The 23,094-nt window shown below is 47.9% G+C and overlaps 1 protein-coding gene across 2 annotated transcripts; it reads left to right on the forward strand.

Moving 5' to 3' along the window:
• Positions 1–242: 242 nt before the first annotated feature.
• Positions 243–22,911, forward strand: mmrn2a (multimerin 2a). 2 transcript variants are annotated; one of them, XM_055661897.1, is made up of 7 exons: positions 243–589; positions 7,054–7,176; positions 7,660–7,766; positions 8,761–8,829; positions 10,200–10,361; positions 14,446–16,419; positions 20,880–22,911. In XM_055661897.1, the coding sequence occupies exons 1-7, from the start codon at positions 294–296 to the stop codon at positions 21,281–21,283; spliced, it is 3,135 nt and encodes a 1,044-aa protein (XP_055517872.1). In that variant the 5' UTR covers positions 243–293; the 3' UTR covers positions 21,284–22,911. The 2 variants fall into 2 exon arrangements, with proteins under 2 accessions (XP_055517872.1, XP_055517873.1); XM_055661898.1 differs by lacking the exon at positions 10,200–10,361.
• The last annotated feature ends 183 nt before the right edge of the window (positions 22,912–23,094 follow it).

Below are 23,094 nucleotides of genomic sequence, written 5' to 3' on the forward strand. Positions count from 1 at the left end.
TCGAGATTGTTGACCTTGTTGCTGAGCTTCGGCAGAGTGGAGGTGGCAGCAACAACAAGCTGTTTCCTTTGGGGCTGTGGACTGGCTCGGACTCTCATTGTTCCCAGAGGCTTGCAGGGACACAGGGCTGGTGAGGTCTGAGTCTCCCTTCAGCTACCGTTCGTTCAGGGCTGTGGGGAGGGAGGTTTGTGGGGGGTGGTGGGGGGGTGGGAGGGGGGGGTGGGGGGGGATTCGCAGGAACGTCGTGCTCATCCTCGCCCAGATCGGGACTGGCAGCTTCAACCGAGAGGAAAATGATTCTCCAATTCATCGTCGTCTCCCTGTCCTTGGCTCCGGCTTGGCCGAAGGAAATCCCGGCATCTCCCGACACCGGAGACAGGGATGTCTTGAGCAACGAGGCGGGATTGGGGGAAGGGCAGGTGAGGATGGGAGGAGGAGGTGCGGAGACCCGGGTGGAAGGCTGGGGCTACGAGACGGTGCGGGGAACCAGCCAGCCCGTCTCCTCCGTCCGCACCACCGCCTCCCATTCCTCCCGCAGACCGACGACTATCACCAGTGCACGCGGACTCTTCCGATCACCACCGGTCAGGTACGTGTAACACCTTCCTCCATGCAGCCCCCATTCACCAAGGCACCATCTACCTCATTGGAGACCCTCGGACTATCTTTGATCGGACTTTACTGGTTTTATCTTGCGCTCAATGTTATTCCCTTCATCCCGTATCTTTTCACTGTAAATGGCTCGATTGTAATCATGTAATGTCTTTCCGCTAACTGGTTGGCAAGCAAAAAAAGCTTTACACTGTACCTCGGAGCAGGCAATTAATAAGCATTAATTGAAACAAACTCGCAGCAAAGCCCTGCACATGTACTATACTATAGATCTTATAGAGGTGTACAAAATCATGAGAGGAATAGATCAGGTAGATGCACAGAGTCTTTTACCCAGAGTAGGGGAATCGAGGAGCAGAGGACATAGGTTTAAGGTGAAGGGGAAAAGATTTAATGGGAATCTGAGGGGTAACTTTTTCAGGTGGGTGTATCTGAGGAGGTAGTTGAGGCTAGGACTATCTCATCGTTTAGGAGACAGTTGGACAGGTACATGGATAGGACAGGTTTGGAGGGATATGGACCAAGCGCAGGCAAGTGGGACTAGTGTAGCTGGGACATAGTTGGCCGGTGTGGGCGAGTTGGGCCGAAGGGCCTCTTTCCACACTCTATGACTAAGTGCAGCCCTGAGGATCAGCAGAGAGCCAGGGCCGGGAGGGTTTGATTCAAGGACAAGAGTTTGACAAACAAGGGGAGATCAAAGTGTCTGTGCAAACAGCCACAGAGACTGGAAGGAGATGACAGACAGACAGATCAGACGGCTGGGAACCGTGATTCAGGGCCGCAGTCAGTCTGAGGAATTTCTGAGGAAGGATGTGCTGGCTCTCTCTGGAGAGGGTCCAGAGGAGGTTTACAAGAATGATCCCAGGAATAAGAGGGTTAGCGTATGATGAGCATCTGACACCACTGGGCCTCAACTCGCTGGAGTTTAGAAGGTTGAGGGGGGACCTCATTGAAACTTGCAGAATAATGAAAGGCATAGATAGAGTGGATGTGGAAAGGATATTTCCACTGGTGGGAGAGTCTAGGACCAGAGGTCACAGCCTCAGAATTAAAGGGCGCTCCTGCAGAAAGGAGGTGAGGAGGAACTTCTTTAGTCAGAGGGTAGTTAATCTGTGGAACTCATTGCCACAGAGGGCTGTGGAGGCCAAGTCAGTGGATATTTTTAAGGCAGAGATAGATACATTCTTGATTAGAGCTGGTGTAAAGGGTTATGGGGAGAAGGCAGGAAAATGGCATTAGGCGGCTGAAGTGATTGAATGGCAGGGTAGACTTGATGGGCCGAATGGCCTAATTCTACTCCTATTACTTATGACTTAAACTGAGGTGGGACTCACCAGGCAGTGATTCTCCCAGTGAGGGAGCTTTGGAAACCTGCTCTGCTAACACGAGCCCGAGTCTGCATTACCCTTACTCCCCCCCCCACACATGAAACCACCACCCCCAGGACTAATCCACCAGACCCTCCCCCTCACTCTGAGCAACAAACCTCACCCTCAGCACCGAGACCCTACCACTGCTCCGTGAGGGGAGAGGGGAGCGAGTTGGGGAGGGAGGTGGGAGAGTAAGGAGTTTGGTCGTTCTCTCAGTGACTGCGTGGGTTTTCTCCAGTTTCCCCCAACACTCCAAAGACGTGCAGGTTTGTCAGTTAATTGGCTTCGGTACAAACTGTAAACTATCCCAAATGTGCAGGACAGTGCTCATGTACGTGTGGTTATTGGCTGGCATGGACTCCGTGGGGCAATGGGGCCTGTTTCCATGTCGTCTCTCTAAAATCTAAAGTCTAAAGTTCCACCATGGCCTGTCCTGTACGTAAATGTTGGCAGAAGCCATCGACAATACCTCGACCACCGATAAACAAACGCCTATAAATAAAAGGAACTCTCATTAGCAGGCCGTCTCCGCTTTTCCTGTTACGTGAGTTATGAACCTAATCTGAGGAAAGACATTCTTGCCATAGAGGGAGTACAGACAAGGTTCACCAGACTGATTCCTGGGATGGCAGGACTTTCACATGAAGAAAGACTGGATAGACTCGGCTTGTACACGCTAGAATTTCGAAGATTGAGGGGGGATCTTATAGAAACTTACAAAATTCTTAAGGGGTTGGACAGGCTAGATGCAGCGAAGATTATTCCCGATGTTGGGGAAGTCCAGGACAAGGGGTCACAGTTTAAGGATAAGAGGAAAGTCTTTTAGGACCGAGATGAGAAAATCTTTTTTTACACAGAGAGTGGTGAATTTGTGGAATTCTCTGCCACAGAAGGTAGTTGAGGCCAGTTCATTGGCTATATTTAAGAGGGAGTTAGATGTGCCCCTTGTGGCTAAAGGGTATGGAGAGAAGGCAGGGATGGGATACTGAGTTGGATGATCAGCCATGATCATATCGAATGGCGGTGCAGGCTCGAAGGGCCGAATGGCCTGCTCCTGCACCTATTGTCTATGTTTCTATGATTCCTTTTCAATTACTGCAGAATGCAGAACAATTCTTCAGCTTCAGTGACCTTAACTATGTTACTTTAACAGTGTACTTTGTTCACCTTATTATTGACACGTGCAGCGAGTTGCAGTGAAAACCGTTTTTGATGCGTGCTATCCAGTCAGTGAAAAGACTACACGTGATTACATTCAAGCTGTCCAATGTACAGATACAGAGGTACACAAAAATGCTGGTGTGAAACTCAGTGGGTGCAGCAGCATCTATGGAGCGAAGGGAATAGGCAACGTTTCGGGCCGAAACCCTGAAGGAAATAGTCAACGTTTCGGGCCGAAACCCTTCCGGGTTTCGGCCCGAAACGTTGACTATTTCCTTCGCTCCATAGATGCTGCTGCACCCGCTGAGTTTCTCCAGCATTTTTTGTGTACCTTCGATTTTCCAGCATCTGCAGTTCCTTCTTAAATACAGATAAGCCTGAAGAAGGGTCTCGACCCGAAACGTCGCCTATTCCTTCTCTCCAAAGATGCTGCCTCACCCGCTGAGTTTCTCTCCAGCATTTTTGTCAACCTTCCATTTTTCCAGCATCCTTTGCAGGATAAAGGGAATAACGTTTAGTGCAAAGACAAAGTCCGATAAAGTCCGATTTAAGATGGTTTAAAGATCTCGAATGAGGTAGATGGGAGGTCAGGTCCGCTCTGTAGCTAATGAGAGGATGGTTCAGTTGCCTGATAACAGCTGGGAAGAAACTGTCCCATAATCTGGAGGTCTGTGGTTCCACACCTCTTGTCTGATGGGAGAGGGGAGAAGAGGGGGTGAGACTGGTCCTTGTTGATGCTGGTGGCCTTGCCGAGGCAGTGTGGATGGAGTCATCTTTATTTTGCATTATATTTTCTGTTTTCTTATGACATGGAGGAGGCCATTCAGACCATCGAGGCGATGCAAGCACTCACATAAATCCCCTTCCACAGCTCATTTCCCTGTGCCACGATCTCTATCACAGACTGATCAACTCCTCTTATTCTCCTGCAGTTCACCAATCATAGACAATAGACAATAGACAATAGGTGCAGGAGTAGGCAATTCGGCCCTTTGAGCCAGCACCGCCATTCAATGTGATCATGGGTGATCATCCCCAATCAGTACCCCGTTCCTGCCTTCTCCCCATATCCCCTGACTCCGCTATTTTTAAGAGCCCTATCTAGCTCTCTCTTGTAAGTATCCAGAGAACCTGCCTCCACCGCCCTCCGAGGCAGTGAATTCCACAGACTCACCACTCTATGTGACAAAAAGTGTTTGGAGTTGTGAATCTTGTCCAGGTCAAACTCAATAGAGGACATCAGAGTTACTGCCCTCAGGGGCATTAGGATGTCAGCAGACATTAGGTGCGGCACGGTGGCACAGAGGTAGAGCCTCTGCCTCACAGCGCCGGAGACCCAGATTCAATCCTGACTACTGGTGCTGTCTGTACGGAGTTTGCACGTTCTCCGTGTGGGTTTTCTCCGGGTGCTCCGGTTTCCTCCCGCACTCCAAACACGCGCAGGTTTGCAGGTTCATTGGCTTCTGTAAATTGCCCCCAGTGTATGGGGGGTAGAACTAGTGTACGGGTGATCAGGGGTCGGCACGGATTAATTTCAACGTTGTAACTCCAAACTAAACGGCAGAGTTGAACTGTTGACACTCCAGAACTAGGGGGGTCACAGTTTAAGGATAAGAAGGAATTATTTTAGGACCGAGATGAGAAAATCAGTTTTCACACAGAGAGTGGTGAATCTGTGGAATTCTCTGCCACAGAGGGTAGTTGAGGCCAGTTCATTGGCTATATTTAAGAGGGAGTTAGATGTGGCCCTTGTGGCTAAGGGGATCATGGGGTATGGAGAGAAGGCAGGTACATGATACTGAGTTGGATGATCAGCCAGGATCATATTGAATGGCGGTGCAGGCTCGAAGGGCCGAATGGCCTACTCCTGCACCTATTGTCTATGTTTCTATGATTCCTTTTCAATTACTGCAGAATGCAGAACAATTCTTCAGCTTCTGTGACCTTAACTATGTGACTTTAACAGTGTACTTTGTTCAGCTTATTATTGACACGTGTAGCGAGGTGCAGTGAAAACCGTTTTTGATGCGTGCTATCCAGTCAGTGAAAAGACTACAGGTGATTACATTCAAGCTGTCCAATGTACAGATACAGAGGTACACAAAAATGCTGGTGAAACTCAGCGGGGGCAGCAGCATCTATGGAGCGAAGGAAATAGGCAACGTTTCGGGCCGAAACCCTGAAGGAAATAGGCAACGTTTCGGGCCGAAACCCTGAAGGAAATAGGCAACGTTTCGGGCCGAAACCCTTCCGGGTTTCGGCCCGAAACGTTGCCTATTTCCTTCGCTCCGTAGATGCTGCTGCACCCGCTGAGTTTCTCCAGCATTTTTTGTGTACCTTCGATTTTCCAGCATCTGCAGTTCCTTCTTAAATACTGATACAGATCAGTCTGAAGAAGGGTCTCGACCCGAAATGTCGCCTATTCCTTCTCTCCAAAGATGCTGCCTCACCCGCTGAGTTTCTCTCCAGCATTTTTGTCAACCTTCCATTTTTCCAGCATCCTTTGCTGGATAAAGGGAATAACGTTTAGTGCAAGATAAAGTCCGATAAAGTCCCATTTAAGATGGTTTAAAGATCTCGAATGAGGTAGATGGGAGGTCAGGTCCGCTCTCTAGCTAATGAGAGGATGGTTCAGTTGCCTGATAACAGCTGGGAAGAAACTGTCCCTGAATCTGGAGGTCTGTGGTTCCACACCTTTTGTCTGATGGGAGAGGGGAGAAGAAGGGGTGAGACTGGTCCTTGTTGATGCTGGTGGCCTTGCCGAGGCAGAGTGGATGGAGTCATCTTTATTTTGCATTATATTTTCTGTTTTCTTACGACATAGGAGGAGGCCATTCAGACCATCGAGGCGATGCAAGCACTCACATGAATCCCCTTCCCCAGCTCATTTCCCTGTGCCACGATCTCTATCACAGACTGATCAAGTCCTCTTATTCTCCTGCAGCTCACCAATTATAGACAATAGGCAATAGGTGCAGGAGTAGGCCATTCGGCCCTTCGAGCCAGCACCGCCATTCAATGTGATCATGGGTGATCATCCCCAATCAGTGCCCCGTTCCTGCCTTCTCCCCATATCCCCTGACTCCGCTATTTTTAAGAGCCCTATCTAGCTCTCTCTTGAAATCATCCAGAGAACCTGCCTCCACCGCCCTCTGAGGCAGTGAATTCCACAGACTCACCACTCTCTGTGACAAAAAGTGTTTGGAGTTGTGAATCTTGTCCAGGTCAAACTCAATAGAGGACATCAGAGTTACTGCCCTCAGGGGCATTAGGATGTCAGCAGACATTAGGTGCGGCACGGTGGCACAGAGGTAGAGCCTCTGCCTCACAGCGCCGGAGACCCAGATTCAATCCTGACTACTGGTGCTGTCTGTACGGAGTTTGCACGTTCTCCGTGTGGGTTTTCTCCGGGTGCTCCGGTTTCCTCCCGCACTCCAAACACCCGCAGGTTTGCAGGTTCATTGGCTTCTGTAAATTGCCCCCCGTGTGTGGGGGGTAGAACTAGTGTACGGGTGATCAGGGGTCGGCACGGACTAATTTCAACGTTGTAACTCCAAACTAAACGGCAGAGTTGAACTGTTGACACTCCAGATCTAGGGGGGTCACAGTTTAAGGATAAGAGGGAAATCTTTTAGGACCGAGATGAGAAAATCAGTTTTCACACAGAGAGTGGTGAATCTGTGGAATTCTCTGCCACAGAAGGTAGTTGAGGCCAGTTCATTGGCTATATTAAGATGTGGCCCTTGTGGCTAAAGGGATCAGGGGGTATGTAGAGGGCAGGGATGGGATACTGAGTTGGATGATCAGCCATGATCATATTGAATGGCAGTGCAGGCTCGAAGGGCCGAATGGCCTACTCCTTCCCCCTATTTTCTATGTTTCTAAGTTTCTTTCTCGATCTGCCTTTCAGGAACTGGTGCGCGTTCGTGAAGTCCAGGTTGTCCACCTCTGTGATTTCGTGCGGAGTGGAGCGTTTTGTCCAGAGGCCCATGGAGCCCTGCGGTAATGGAATGGGCAGCTGCCAACAGGCTGTGTAAGTAGGGAGCCGCGGGGAAAGGAAGCTGCCAGACCAGGATGGGGTGGGAATTTCGTGGGATTTTGCGGCACGGTGGCACAGCGGTAGAGTAGCTGCCTACAGCCAGAGACCCTGGTTCGTTCCTGACTACCTGTTCGATCCTGTACAGAGTTTGTATGTTCTCCCCGTGAACTGCGTGGGTTTTTCTCCGGGTGCTCCAGTTTCCACCCACAAACCAATGGCGTACATGTTTGTAGGTTAATTGGCTTCGTATAATTGTAAATTGTCCCTCATATATAGGATTGTGTAAATATACGGGGTGGTCACTGGTCGGTGCAGGCTCAGTGGGCCGATGGGTCTGTTTCCGTGCTGTATCTCAAAACTAAACTAACGCAAACCTTCCCGTGGGTGAAGCCAAGCCCAGTGACGGCACCTGGTGCCCACGTCGAGGTTGTACCCACCACCAGGCTGCAGAATAACAGTGGAGGCCTCTCCTTGCAGGTACCAGCTGGCTCTGAAACCCATGTACAAAGTGAAGCAGATGATCATCACTGCCCTGGAGTGGAGGTGTTGCCCTGGCCACATGGGAGCCAACTGTGAAGATACAGGTAGGCAGAGGTGGCACCAACCACAGTGGGGACGGGGGGGTGGAGTGTGGAAAACTCCTGGGTTAGGGAGGGAAGAACGAGGGGAGGAAAGGAGGAAAGGAGGAAAGGAGGAAAGGAGGAAGGGAGGAAGGGAGGAAGGGAGGAAGGGAGGAAGGGAGGAAGGGAGGAAGGGAGGAAGGGAGGAAGGGAGGAAGGGAGGAAGGGAGGAAAGGAGGAAAAGAGGGAAGGAGGGAAGGAGGGAAGGAGGGAAGGAGGGAAGGAGGGAAGGAGGGAAGGAGGGAAGGAGGGAAGGAGGGAAGGAGGGAAGGAGGGAAGGAGGGAAGGAGGGAAGGAGGGAAGGAGGGAAGGAGGGAAGGAGGGAAGGAGGGAGGGGGAGGGGGAAGGAGGGAAGGAGGGAAGGAGAGAAGGAGAGAAGAGAGGGAAGGAGGGAAGGAGGGAAGGAGAGAGGGAAGGAGGGAAGGAGGGAAGGAGGGAGGAGGGAGGAGGGAAAGAGGGAAGGAGGGAAGGAGGGAAGGAGGGAAGGAGGGAAGGAGGGAAGGGAAAGAGGGAAGGAGGGAAGGAGGGAAGGAGGGAAGGAAAGAGGAAAAGAGGGAAGGAGGGAAGGAGGGAAGGAGGGAAGTGACTCTTGATTTCGCTAATTTTAAGTAACCCCTGCATTCCCTCTCTCTCTCCATCCCTCCCCCACCCTAGTTCTCCTGCCAGTTCCACTGGTTGCATCCATAGATCCCTTCCCTATCACCACTTCCACAGCCAACAACGGACCATTGTGGGCTCCGCCTTTCCATGGTCATTAGAGCAGGCCTCCGATTCGTTCTGAACCTTTTCCTACCTCTAGTCTCCCTCTCCCCTGACTCTCAGTCTGAAGAAGGGTCTCTACCTCGAAACATCACCAGAGATGCTGACTATCCCGCTGAGTTACTCCAGCATTTTGTGTCTTATCTGCGGTTCCTTGTTCCTCCACCTGGTTTTAACTGTTGCGTTGTTTGTCCCCCAGTTCCCACGGCAACATCGCTGGGCCATGCACCGGTGAGCGGGCAAGTGACTGAAGAGGTTGTCGATCCAAGTAAGTTATGTCCCAGCAGAACAATGGGAGCGGTACCTGACCTTGTTTATATTACTGACGGACATTTCCTCCCCACCCTCCCTCTGCCCCAGAATGACAAGTGCTGGCTCCAAACAGGAACAACAACATTAACGCCAAGTATCCATGACTTCCCACATTCCCGTGAACAGAGGGGCAAGGTGCTCTACACAAAATGGTCTCCACACGTTAAATGGAACAAACTGATTATGCCCCCTCCAGCCTGGTGCAACACTCGACAATGTTCTCACCCATTCTTTCAACACTTGAGCTCAGATACTGACCACAGATCCTACAGCGAGCAAGATTGATCACTGGACGAAAAAGACGTAGTACTTCATGGGTAATTTTTGGCCCCATTTCCGTAACCGGCTTCCGTCCCCGCACCAAAGATCCCGTAGCGGAGCAAAGATACTAGTCCGGAGACAGAAGCCGGTTACGGAAACATCCTCGTAAAAATAAAAGTTCTCTGGTAAAAATCTTCTCCTCATTTTCAGAATTTTAATTAATTAACACAAACTGTTACCCCGCAAGGTTGAGTGAGTTGGGTTACTAAAATGGATGAAAAAAAGGGCCACGTTCCACTCCATTGCGTACTACACGTCAGCCCATTGCATTTAGCAGGAGTGGTCTATCTTGCTCCGCTATAGGATCTTTGATACTGACTGTTGCCTTCCGCTCAGCTGTACCACGGCCGACATTTAACACGTTGACTACGGTCCGGAAACAGGAGGAAGTGGGCAAATGCCAGTGGCCGGAGACTGCGTAGGACATGCCAGTGGAACAATGCTTGGGGGCCACACACAGAAGGTAGCATTAGGCTGCTGGAGAACGCCTGGGCCTCCAACACAATGCAGATATGTAGCGTGACCCACACATCGCACTTTGTACCTTTTCATATCTCTCGTTCCCCTCGTCCTCGACTCTCAGTCTGAAGAAGGGTCCCGACCCAAAACATCACCCATCCTTGTTCTCCAGAGATGCTGCCTGACCCGCTGAGTTACTCCAATATTTTGTGTTTATCTTTGGTATTGAACGCAGAAACAGGCCCATATTATCCATGGCAAACATCTTGCCGTTAAACTCATCTTCCCTGCCTGAACATGATCCATATCCTCCATATCCGTGTGTCGATCTGACCTGAGGCTCAGCAGCCGATCATTTCCTGCATTTACTTCCTGCATTTACTTCAGCTGCAGATGTGCAAAGAGGAAAGATATAATATTTCAGGGCAATACCAGTCCATCTCCAGCAATTGTCCATGTACTTCATGTTTGCCCCCTCTGTAGTAACTCTGTGGGCATTTGCCTGCAAGGTTTGTGTGTGTTTACCATCGCTCCATCTCACTGCAGCGGGACCTGCCGTGTCCACGGGCCGGCGACTGCACCAGGAGCTGCTTCAGCAGCAGGATCAGGTCGCCGCAATGGCTGGCTTCCCCCGCAACCTCCACCACCTACTGAGCAAGCTGAAGAAAAGGAACCACTCGAGAGATGAGGAAGAGGACAGCAGAACAGGTCGGTGGTGATCAGACACATCTCGGCAATGGGCTGGGCATGCGTGAAGCCCGGATAGAGAGGATGTATCCACTAGTGGGAGAGTCTAGGACTAGAGGCCACAGCCTCAGAATGAAAGGACGTTCCTACACAACGGAGAAGTGGGGGAATTTCTTTACTCAGAGGGTGGTGAATCTGTGGAATTCATCGCTACAGACAGCATTGAACGCCAAGTCACTGGATATTTTTAAGGCGGAGATTGACAGATTCTCGATCAGTCTGGGTGTCAGGAGTGATGGGGAGAAGTGTGTGGGAAGGAACTGCATTTCTGGTTTAAACCAAAGATAGACAAAAATGCTGGAGTAACTCAGCGAGACAGGCAGCATCTCTGGAGAGAACGTTTTGTGTCGAGACCCTTATTTGAGAAGGGGAGAAGGCAGGAGAATGGGGTTGAGATGGAAAGATAGATCAGCCATGATTGAATGGCGGAGTAGACTTGATGGGCCGAATGGCCTTATTTTGCTTCTTTCATTTGTGAACTTATGAAGGTCTTCAACCTTGAACACCCCTGTGTGTGGATCTCCTCCAGACCAAAGATCCTATAGCGGAGCAAGATAGACCACTCCTGCTAAATGCAATGGGCTGACGTGTAGTACGCAACGGAGCGGAACGTGGGCCATTTTTTCATCCATTTCAGTAACCGGACCCGACCCGACTCGCAGTGTAATCAACGTTGCGGGGGAACAGTTTGTGTTAATAAATTATAATTCTGAAAATGAGGAGAAGATTTTTACCAAAGAACATTTATTTTTACGAGGATGTTTCTGTAACCGGTTTCTGTCACCGCACTAGTATCCTATGGGATCTTTGGTGCGGAGACGGAAGCCGGTTACGGAAATAACCGTATAACCATATAACCATATGGAAACAGACCATCTCGGCCCTTCTAGTCCGTGCCGAACACATATTCTCCCCTAGTCCCATATACCTGCGCTCAGACCATAAACCTCCATTCCCTTCCCGTCCATATAACTATCCAATTTATTTTTAAATTATAAAAACGAACCTGCCTCCACCACCTTCACTGGAAGCTCATTCCACACAGCCACCACTCTCTGAGTAAAGAAGTTCCCCCTCATGTTACCCCTAAACTTCTGTCCCTTAATTCTCAAGTCATGTCCCCTTGTTTGAATCTTCCCTACTCTCAGTGGGAAAAGCTTATCCACGTCAACTCTGTCTATCCCTCTCATCATTTTAAAGACCTCTATCAAGTCCCCCCTTAACCTTCTGCGCTCCAAAGAATAAAGCCCTAACTTGTTCAACCTTTCTCTGTAACTTAGTTGCTGAAACCCAGGCAACATTCTAGTAAATCTCCTCTGTACTCTCTCTATTTCGTTGACGTCCTTCCTATAATTAGGCGACCAAAATTGTACCCCATACTCCAGAATTGGCCTCACCAATGCCTTGTACAATTTAACATTACATCCCAACTTCTATACTCAATGCTCTGATTTATAAAGGCCAGCACACCAAAAGCACCAAATGGGGCTGAAATTTACCCATGAATCTGCCCATGACCGTACCACGTCTTTTTCGTCAAGTGGTCTATCTTGCTCACTACGGGATCTTTGCTCCAGGCTGCTTGGCGGAAGCTGGGAACATTAAACCATTGATTCTAGGATTGTGGGCATTGAGGATAAGGTGGGCTCGCATTGCCTGACCGCATTTCCTCAGGGAACGTGTTGTTGCTTCACCTCTTCTTGGCCAGTGTGCGTCTGGAAAACAGAAATGAATACCTAGTTAATAGCATCCCAGTCACCACAGCCTGGTGGCACGGTGGAAACAGCTTGACGAGCTGCCATCTCACCGTTTTATTTAGTTTAGAGATACAACAATGGAAACAGGCCCTTCATCCACCAGGTCCATGGAGACCATCGATCGCCCCTTCACACCAGTTCCCTGTTATCCCACTTTCTCATCCACTCCCGACACACTAGGGGGCAAATGTACTGAGGCCAATTTACCTACAAACCCGCATGTCTTTGGGATGTGGGAGGAAACCGGAGCACCCGGAGAAACGCCTTGTCACAGGGAGAACGTGCAAACTCCGCACAGCCAACGCCCACGGTCAGGATCGAACCCGGGTCTCTGGCGCTGTCTGTCAGGCAGCGGTTCTACCAGTTGTGCCAACTCGCCCCATTGTTTCACACCTCTGGTTACTGAGTTACTCCAGCCTTTAGTGTTCACCTTGGAGAGTGCTGTCAGGTTCCCTTGAGGACACTGCCCCCTAAAGTATCTTGGTGTTACTGCAACCATTACGTTGAAGCACAAGACCCAATGTCATCAGAGGTTCAAGTCAGCACCTCCTGACCCAAACCGTCACCTATCCATGTTCTCCAGAGATGCTCTCTGACCCACAGAGTTACTCCAGTATTCTGTGTCTTCTTTTTGTAAACCAGCAAATGCAGTTCCTTGCATCTACTCACTCCTGCCATTCAATCCGTGAATTTAGGTTAGTTTTAGTTCAGAGATACAGCATGAAAACAAGCCCTTCGGCCCACCGAGTCCATGCCGACCATCGATCATACTAGTTCTATGTTACCCCGCTCCCTACACACAATGGGGGCAATTTACAGAGGGCCAATTGACCTAGAAACCTGCACGCCTTTGGGATGTAGGTGGAAACTGGAGCACCTGGAGGAAACCCACACAGTCACAGGGAGAACGTACAAACTCCACACAGACAGCATTCGAGGTCAGGGTCAAATCTTTGTTTGAACTGTTGCCGTCAGGCAGACGGTACAGATCTACAAGGACAAGGACGAACAGACTAAAAAACAGTTTTTACCCCACTGCTATAAAAGCACTAAATGTAGCCGCCAAGGAACGCAGGGGCGATACATACTAAGGGACTGTGGTACACTGTGAAATCGACAGAAGGATGGAGGTTTGGGTGTTTATGCGTGCTATTTTCATGATATTTATTTTAGTTGTTTATCTTTTAATATTTTATCTTGTATGTATCGTTAGCTTTTAGAAATGTTTGAATGGTGCACCGACTGGCTGACATTTTTAAATTTCGTTGTACATGGTTCATGTTACAATGACAATAAAGAAACTATTCTATTCTATTCTATGTCTTTCTCAGAAGATCCTTTATGTTGCCTTTGCTCCAGTCCAATGGACTGCATGTCTCCAGAGCTGTGAAAGCTTAACCATTGCTCTCCCTAGCCTCCAATTCCTAACCCCCTTTTCTAACCTTTCTTCCCCCGGGTGAGACAGAAGTGCCCTTCTCTAACCTCATCCATTGCATCGTGTTTTGGAAGAACACCGGTCTTTGCTTGTATCCAGTTCCTCCTCCCTTCCCCCCCCCCCCCCCCCCCCCCCCCAGATAGATGGACCAAAGATGGACACAAAAAGCTGGAGTAACTCAGCGGGGACAGGCAGCCTGACGAAGGGTCTCGACCCGAAACGTCACCCATTCCTTCTCTCCAGATATCCTGCCCGTCCCACTGAGTTACTCCAGCATTTTGCGTCTATCGTTGCCAAGACTACGTTTCATTGTTTGTCCTCTGTATTATTTGTTCAGTCCAACATGAGATCCACCCATCCATCTCTTTGGAATTTCGTTCCAAACTGTTCACTCAAGCTTGTGAAAATATTTGGAGGTGGGCAAAAGTGCTGGAGAAACTCAGCGGGTGCAGCAGCATCTATGGAGCGAAGGAAATAGGCAAAGTTTCGGGCAGAAACCCGCTGCAGCATCTATAGAGCAAAGGAAATAGGCAAAGTTTCGGGCAGAAACCCGCAGCAGCATCTATGGAGCGAAGGAAATAGGCAACGTTTCGGGCCGAAACCCAGAAGGGTTTCGGCCCGAAACGTTGCCTATTTCCTTCGCTCCATAGATGCTGCTGCACCCGCTGAGTTTCACCAGCACTTTTGTATACCTTCGATTTTCCAGCATCTGCAGTTCCTTCTTAAGCATTCTGAAAATATTTGTTGGTTCAATACATGGTCATTCAACCTCCGTGTGTTTTGCTGGAGTTTCCAGCAACTGCAGTTTCTTGTGTCTCCATATTAAATCTTGTTTTTGTTTTTACTTTGGCAGAATTACCAGCCCTCGAGGACATGGTAAAGACTTACGTTGAAGGCTTCTTGCGACAGCATCTGCATTCAGTGTGGGTGAGCTTCAATGAAAGCCTACAGGTCCTGTCCGACAAGGTCTTCAACTTATCACACGACGTAGAGACCGACAGGCGAAAGCACGGCCAGCTCTCGCAACGCCAAACGGAACTCGAGGAATTGGGCACCAAGTTAAAGCTGAAACTCGATGAAAACAGCGAACAGCTACGGAAAATGGAAGACAAGTTGACAGGCCAACAATGGGAAATTGACAAGGAACTGCATGCTCACAGAGTTACCCTCAACCACAACATGACAATTATAAAGACCGAGACAGACCTAAAGATCAAACGCAGTCAAAAGATGATCCAGATGAAATCGCATCTTCTAGATAACACCACAGCTGAATTGAGGAAAGACCAGGATAGACTCTGGCTGGAAATATTCACTTTAAATGAAAGTATCGCAAAGGCTGCTGAACTCCAAGGGCCAAAACCATGTCCAGCGTGCAACTCGAAGGCAGTGCACCAAGACGTGGGAATGACAAAAGAGGTCTTGGATAAACTGAGCATCGCTCTTCAGATTCATTCAAGCAATCTAACTAATGTAACGTGTGGAATGTGTGCTCCGTCATCCAAGCAGGTTGCTGCGTTTCAACACAAGCTGGAGAAGCAGGAGGCAAACTGTGCCCAATTGGTGGCTGGACTGGAGAGAGAGATGAATCAAAAATTGAATGAGACCCGCCAAGGGTTTATGGAAGCTATTTTGGGGCTGAATGTGTCCTTTACCCATCAAAGATCAAGGCAGAGTGAACATATTTCTAGACTCGACAACAAAGTAAAAGAGTTGAGCCAGCTGTTGTACGGTGTGCCGGAGGATGAGCAGCTTTGCGACTGTCAGAAACTACTCGTGGATTATAGCTTGGTCCTCGATAACCTGAGAAATGCCAGTGACTTTATGGACAAAATGCACTTCGATCTGACCTACGTCAAGCAGCAAGAGCTCGAACTCAGCAACAACTTGAATGATTCAGTGCAGGATCTCTTCATGGCCCTGCAACAAATCCGTCAACAAATCCAGGGCTTCCAGTACCTGCTGGATTCAAAGCACAGCATTTTAACGGAAGACATCTTCAAACTCCAGAAGAATTCCTCAATGATTATGGAAGACATTGGCAACCTGGAAAAATTTGATGGCATCATGGACTCCCGCATGAAGTATCTAAACAGCTCATTCAATTCCCTTTTGGAGGATGCATTGAGGCACACTGTAATCCTGGAAAGTTTGTTGGAACAAGACATCTTGGAGATTACATCGGAGGGTGAGACCAAACCCCAGCTGCTTTCCATGAATACTTTGTATCAAGTCCTAAATGAAACAGAGAACGAACTTGCGGATCAGAAAATGATTTTGGAAAGCATCAACTTCAAGTTGCAGCTGCTTGAAGGAACAAGAGACTTGACTGGGGCTGAAGAAGCAGAAAGCTCTTCAGAAATAGATGGTACAGATGGTCGTAAACTCATGGAACTGGAGCACGAGGCAATAGAAGAGAAACAGAATGGTTTACAATCCAACACCAGCAAAATATCATTCAGAGAAAAAGATATTGAGATGTTGAATTTGAGACTGATTACATTGGAATCCCAGTGTAATTACATGGACAATTACTACAATAGGAGCTTGGGGCAAATGAAGGAACGGTTCACAAAGTCCGTGGAGGCTCTGGAGTTTGATGTATCATCTCTGAAACAGTTTCTGGATGGTCACGTCACAGAGTTTCACAGATTCACTGGCCACACAGACAGGGTTTCTAACGGGACATCCCGTACAGGGCGAGGTGGCTTGGGCTTAAAGCGAATGAGAAAACACCACAGGGAAGGTCACCACACCAACAAGCACCTGGGGGATTACAGAAATGCTTCGACTTTAAACCATGACAAGAGCACTCCAACTGTGCAGGGTGAGTACGTCTGCGGCAGGTATTTATCACACGATTAATCCCTCTCTAACCTCTCAGTACGACTCGCTAGAATCTTTCCCCAACAAAACTTTCTTAGTTTAATTTAGTATTGTCATGTGTACCGTGGTGCAGTGAAAACCATTTTTGTTGCGTGCGATCTAGTCAGTGAAAAGACTACATGATTACAATCAAGCCATCCACAGTGCAGAGATACAGGATAAAAGGTATAAGGTCTACTGTGAGTTAAAGGCAGATTAAAGATAGTTCAAAGGTTTCCAGTGAGGTGGATGGAAGGTCAGGACTGATGGGAGGACATTCCAGTAACCTGATACACTGTACAATGACAATAAGGCTTGAATCTTGATCTTGAGATGGGAAGAAACTGTCTCTGAATCTGGAGGTGTGTGTTTCATAGAAACATAGAAACATAGAAATTAGGTGCAGGAGTAGGCCATTCGGCCCTTCGAGCCTGCACCGCCATTCAATATGATCATGGCTGATCATCCAATTCAGTATCCCGTACCTGCCTTCTCTCCATACCCTCTGATTCCCTTGGCCACAAGGGCCACATCTAACTCCCTCTTAAATATAGCCAATGAACTGGACTCAACTACCCTCTGTGGCAGAGAGTTCCAGAGATTCACCAATCTCTGTGTGAAAAAAGTTCTCCTCATCTCAGTTTTAAAGAATTTCCCCCTTATCCTTAAGCTGTGACCCCTTGTCCTGGACTTCCCCAACATCGGGAACAATCTTCCTGCATCTAGCCTGTCCAACCCCTTAAGAATTTTGTAAGTTTCCAAAAGTCTGTGCCTCTTGCCTGATGGGAGAGGGGAGAAGAGGGGGTGAGATTGTCCTTGGTTTATGCTGGTGGCCTTGCCAAGGCAGTGTGCAATGTAAATGGAGTCAATGGAAGGGAGGTTGGTTAGCGAGATTGTCTGGATTACGTCCACAACTCTGCAATATCTTGCTTTCGTGGATGGAGCTGTTCCCAAACTGTGCTGTGATGCATCCCGATAAAATGCGTTCCACTTGCTCTTTAGGCTGAATGCAGTTCAATCTATTCTCTAACAGGGTATATAAGATTCACTGGCACAATGGGGTGATGGTGGAAGCAGATACTATAGTGGCGTTGAAGAAGCGTTTAGATGGGCACATGAATTATGCAGGGAATGGAGTGATGGGGATTAGATGCAGACACAGGTTAGTTTAATTTATGGTACACAAAACTGCTGGAGAAACTCAGCGGGTGCAGCAGCATCTATGGAGCGAAGGAGATAGGCAACGTTTCGGGCTGAAACCCTTCTTCAGACTGATAGGGGGTGGGGAGAGGCGGGGAGAAGAAAGGAAAAAGGAGGAGAAGCCAGATTTAACATCATGTTTGGCCGGGACATTGTGAGCTGAAGAGCCTGCTCTTAGGCTGTTCTCCAGCTGTTTGTTCTATGTAATTGAAAGTCAGGAAATCTAAGCAACAAATGCTCATTCCAAACAATGGGAAGGATTTGTTTGAGGTTTATCTCACTTCCTCTTGGTTTGTTATCCTAAAAGTTATGACTCCTGCAGGTAGCTTTTAAATATGATGAGGATGCCTGCCTCCACGAGCTCCAGAAAGGCAAAACATATCTTCCTCTAAACGTTCCTTCAATTAACTTAAATCTATGCCATCGGTTTATTGATTTAAGGGAAGTAAATCTTTCCTGTTTAAGAAGGAACTGCAGATGCCGGAAAATCGAAGGCAGACAAAAATGCTGGAGAAACTCAGCGGGTGAGGCAGCATCTATGGAGCAAAGGAAACCTTTCGGCCCGAAACGTTGCCTATTTCAATAGACTATAGACAATAGGTGCAGGAGTAGGCCATTCGGCCCTTCGAGCCAGCGCCGACATTTAATGTGATCATGACTGATCATCCCCAATCGGTGCCCCGTTCCTGCCTTCTCCCCATATCCCCCGACTCCGCTATTTTTAAGAGCCCTATCTAGCTCTCTGTTGAAAGCATCCAGAGAACCTGCCTCCACCACCCTCTGAGGCTGGGTATTCCACAGACTCACAACTCTCTGGAAGAAAAAGTGTTTCCTCGTCTCTGTTCTAAATAGCTTACCCCTTATTCTTAAACTGTGGCCCCTGGTTCTGGACTCCCCCAACATCGGGAGCATGTTTCCTGCCTCTAGCGTGTCCAAACCCTTAACAATCTTATATGTTTCAATGAGATACCCTCTCATCCTTCCAAACTCCAGAGTGTACAAGCCCAGCCACTACATTCTCTCAGCATTTGACAGTCCCGCCATCCCGGGAATTAACCTTGTAAACCTACGCTGCACTCCCTCAATAACAAGAATGTCCTTCCTCAAATTTCCTTCGTTCCATAGATGCTGCCTCACCCGCTGAGTTTCTCCAGCATTTTTGTCTACCTTAAATCTTTCCTGTTCATTTTGTCTAGGTCTCTCCCAATTTCCACATGTCACAGTTAAATCTCTCCCTTGCCTCAGTCACACACATGTCCTTTGGCCCAACTTCTTCATGCTGACCAACATGCCCCATCTCCAGGAAAGTAACATAGACTGAAGGGTGAATCCATTCAGCCCTTTGAGCCAGATCTGCCATTCATTATGATCATGGCTGATTGTCCATCTCATCGCCATGTTCCCACTCCCTCCCATACACTTTGAAACCATTTGCATCGGGAAATATATGTATCTCCTCAAATATATTCAGCACTTGGCCTCCACAGCCTTCTGTTGTGTCAAATTTCACTCACCTTCCATCCTCTTGAGTGTAGATCTTTCAGATAATTTCAATTCTAAATCTGTTACCGACTATCTTAGACTGTGAACCCCCCCCCCGTTCTAGATCGGCCTGATCTGCCGAGGGGAAATGTCCTCCATGCAGCCAGACTGTCTAGCCCTGTCAGAATTTTGTAAGTTTTCAAGTCGATTTTATTTCATTCCTCTAAACTCCAGGGAATATAAATCTATTCTCAACGTAATCTCTCCTCATATGGTCTTGCCATCACCAGCCAGAACCAGTCTGCTGATCCCCACCCAGCCAAACCAGACCAGACTCTCCTCCAAACTAAAAATATTCAGCTTTGGCAATATCGTCATGAATCGCTTGTGAAAAGTCTTAACCCCCTGTCCCACGGTACGAGTTCATTCCAAGAGCTCTCCCGAGTTTACCCCGATTCGAACTGGGAGATTTGCAGTAATGGCCGCTCGTCAGTACTCGGGGCTCTCGTGGACATTTATCAACATGTTGAAATATCTTTGCGAGTCTTCCCGTGCTTACCTGCCGTTAGCGAGTCTTCCTTGAGTACATGCCGTTAGCGTTACGAGCCGCTAAGAGACGTCCCGGAGCTCCGACGTACCCGCTACGTTCATTCTCCGTGCTTACCACGAGTTTGATATTTTTTAAACTCGGGAGAGCTCTTGGAATGAACTCGTACCGTGGGACAGGGCTTTCATGAGCTCCAACTGTGAGGACCAGAACGAGAGGCTGGCAGTGGCCAATAAAACAGTACAGTACAGGAATGGTCTTTGGCCCACAGTGCTTGTGCTGAACATGATGGCAATTTAAACTGCACAAGATCCATATCCATCTATTCCCTGCACTCCCACATACCTATCAAAAAGCTTCTCACCCATCAGCCTCCAACATCACCACCAGTAGCGTGTTCCAGACCCCGACCACTCTCTGTATAAATAACTTTCCCCCCCTCTCACCTTATAGCTGTGCCCTCTTGCGTTGGACTTTTCCATCCTGGAAAAAAGGTTTTGAATGTCTACCCATTCTATGCCTCTCATCATTTTATATACGTCTATCAAGCCTCCCCTCAACCTCCGATGTTCCAGGGAAAACAATCCAGGTCTATTCCAACCTTTTCCTGAAACTGAAACGGTCTAATCCAGGCAGCATTCCGGTAAACCTCCACAGCACCCTCTCCAAAGCCTCCACATCTTTCCTGGAATGGAGAGCCCAGAACTTTACACAAACTAATGTTTTATGTTATTCCCGCGTGTGCTATTAATGCCCAACCCGATAAACATCTCCCACCTCCCTTTCCTTCTACATTTATCAGTGTGTATATGTGTTAAAGAACAAAGTTCTCCAAGTGACACAGCAGTAGAGTTACTGACTTACAGCGCCAGAGTCCCGGGTTCGATCCTGACTACGGGTGCTGACTGCCCTTGTACTTTCTCCCCGTCACCTGCATGGGTTTTCATCCGGGATCTCGAGTTTCCTCCCACACTCCAAAAACGTACAGGATTGTAGGTTAATTGGCTTGGTATGATTGTAAATTGTCCCTAGTGTGTTGTAGGATATCATTAGTGGGCAGTGTTGCTGGTTGGCGCGGACTCGGTGGGCTGAAGGGCCTGTTTCCGCGCAGTATCTCTAAACTAAACTAAACTATGTGTCCAATGGTATTGAATTGCTTGGGTTTAACTTGTTTTCGCTTCGTGTCTGTTTAGAATTCCTGGCTGCATTTTTCGTGGGACTGTCCAACGCTTCTGAGTCTACCAAGATATTGAAATTTGACCAGATACTTCTGAACTACGGTGATTGCTATTCACAGGAAAAGGGTCATTTCAAAGCTCCCCTCAAAGGGGTCTACATGTTTGTGGTGACTGTGGAGTTTGGCCAGGTGCCCGGTCTTGGTTTTCTTTTGGTTGATGGCAAGCGTACATTTACTCTCCAGAGGAGCATACACAAGCAGCAGCAGCAGCAGCAGCAGCAGGGCAGCTGGGTCTGGGGCTACACCTTGGTGGAGCTCCACAAAGGACAGCATGTGTGGGTAGAGGTGACCCAAGGTCTTGTCATTCAACGCACTCCTCCAGAGACAACATTTGGAGGGTTTCTTTTATTTAAAACATAAGATTATTCTCCCAGTCCAGAAAATGACATTCAATAGAAGTCACTGTTGGAGGCTTCCACTTCAGAAACTACAGCCTTCAGCTCACTAGACTTGGTCAGGTCTTGGGAGACAAAAGTAGTCCAAGGTTGCACATTTTCACTGTCCTACAAATTCATCGGCTCACATTTCCAAGAGGGACAGCAGATGAGATGAGATAGAGTCATAGAGTCTTACAGTGAGGAAACGGGCCCTTCGTCCCACCTTGCCCCATCTACATTGGTTCCACCTAGCCGCATGTGGCCCATATCCCTCCACACCTGTCCTATCCATGTACCTGTCCAAAGATTTCTTAAACGTTGCAATAGTACCTGCATGTTACACAAATATGGATAATTGCAGTAATAAAAAGTGAATTCTATTCACACAGCTTAATAGCAGCACAAAAATCCAAACTACACGAGTGTGGTTTGCTTTTACTATCAATGTGTGATATAGATAAATTATACACAAGAACATTTTAGTTTCTAGGTCACCGAACTCTGGGTGTAAGTTAGTAAGATTCCCTCCTATTCTCTGTACTCATAAACACTTCCAATTACTAGCCATCAGCGAATCTGATCAATGCACCCATTTCTCTCAGGCCATGTAATAGGAACAGAATAAGGCCATTCGGCCCATCAAGTCCACTCCGCCATTCAACCATGGCTGATCTATCCCTCCCTCCTAACCTAATTCTCCCCATAACTCCAGACAGCCATACTAATCATCTATCTATCTCTGCCGTTAAAATATCCATTGGCGGCCTCCACAGCCTTCTGTGGCAATAAATTCCACCAGATTCACCACCCTCTGACTAAAGACATTCCTCCTCATCTTCTTCCTAAAGGAATGTCCTTTAATTCTGAGGCTATGACCTCTAGTCCTAGACTCTCCCACTAGTGGAAACATCCTCTCCACATCCATTCTGTCCAAGCCTTTCACTATTCGGTAAGTTTCAAAGAGGTCCTCCCTCATCCTTCTAAACTCCAGCGAGTACAGGCCCAGTGGTATCAAACACTTCCTAATCACTTGCATTACATTCTAACAAGGAATCAAAAGCATTTATTTGAAGCACACTGAAGCAGGAAATGTTAGATATATTGCCAGACTAAGAAAATGATTTGCGGCTTGACCCAACATTCACCTTCCCTCGGTTAACCACTCCTGATTTAGCTAAATGTGCCTCTTTTATTCCTGCCTCTCCCAGATATTTGTGCAACCGAGCGGAGAAGCAATTTGGGAGTTGGGCAATATTGGGAGTATGGAGCTTGTAGATTGAATGGTTGATTCCTCCTTCATAACAAGGATGTCGTGGTCTCCGACTATCTTGTGGATGAAGAATTTAGTGTTACTCACAAGCCAGGCCTGCAATCAGCACTACATTCCAGCGAGACCAACCTTGGGCACATTCAATGAGAAAGGACAGTGAATTCAATCTGAAGAACAAGTTCAGCAAGATAAAATAATATCGCTGAGTGGGGGAGGGTCTCCTTCAAGGATTTAATAATAAACTGACTTTTTTTTTTAAAGTCGGTTAAAATTCCAATGTGTAGTTAAACAAGTTCAACAGAACAGTCTGAAAAATATTATAGGAGCTGGCAAGTAAAACGGACGAATAACATAGTTTTAACAATTTTAAGTTGTCCCCTAAGTTTTTATATTGCTTGAGCTTTTCGTTCATGCTTAACTCAGCGAAAGATATGTCATGGATAACACATTAAATCTTTCAGTCAGGATGGATTTCCACACATCTTACAGCAGTTGAGCTGTCAGTCCACAGTCATTTCCACCTC

This window comes from Leucoraja erinacea, chromosome 34, assembly GCF_028641065.1.
Source record: "Leucoraja erinacea ecotype New England chromosome 34, Leri_hhj_1, whole genome shotgun sequence".
NCBI classification, from domain to species: Eukaryota; Metazoa; Chordata; class Chondrichthyes; order Rajiformes; family Rajidae; genus Leucoraja; species Leucoraja erinaceus.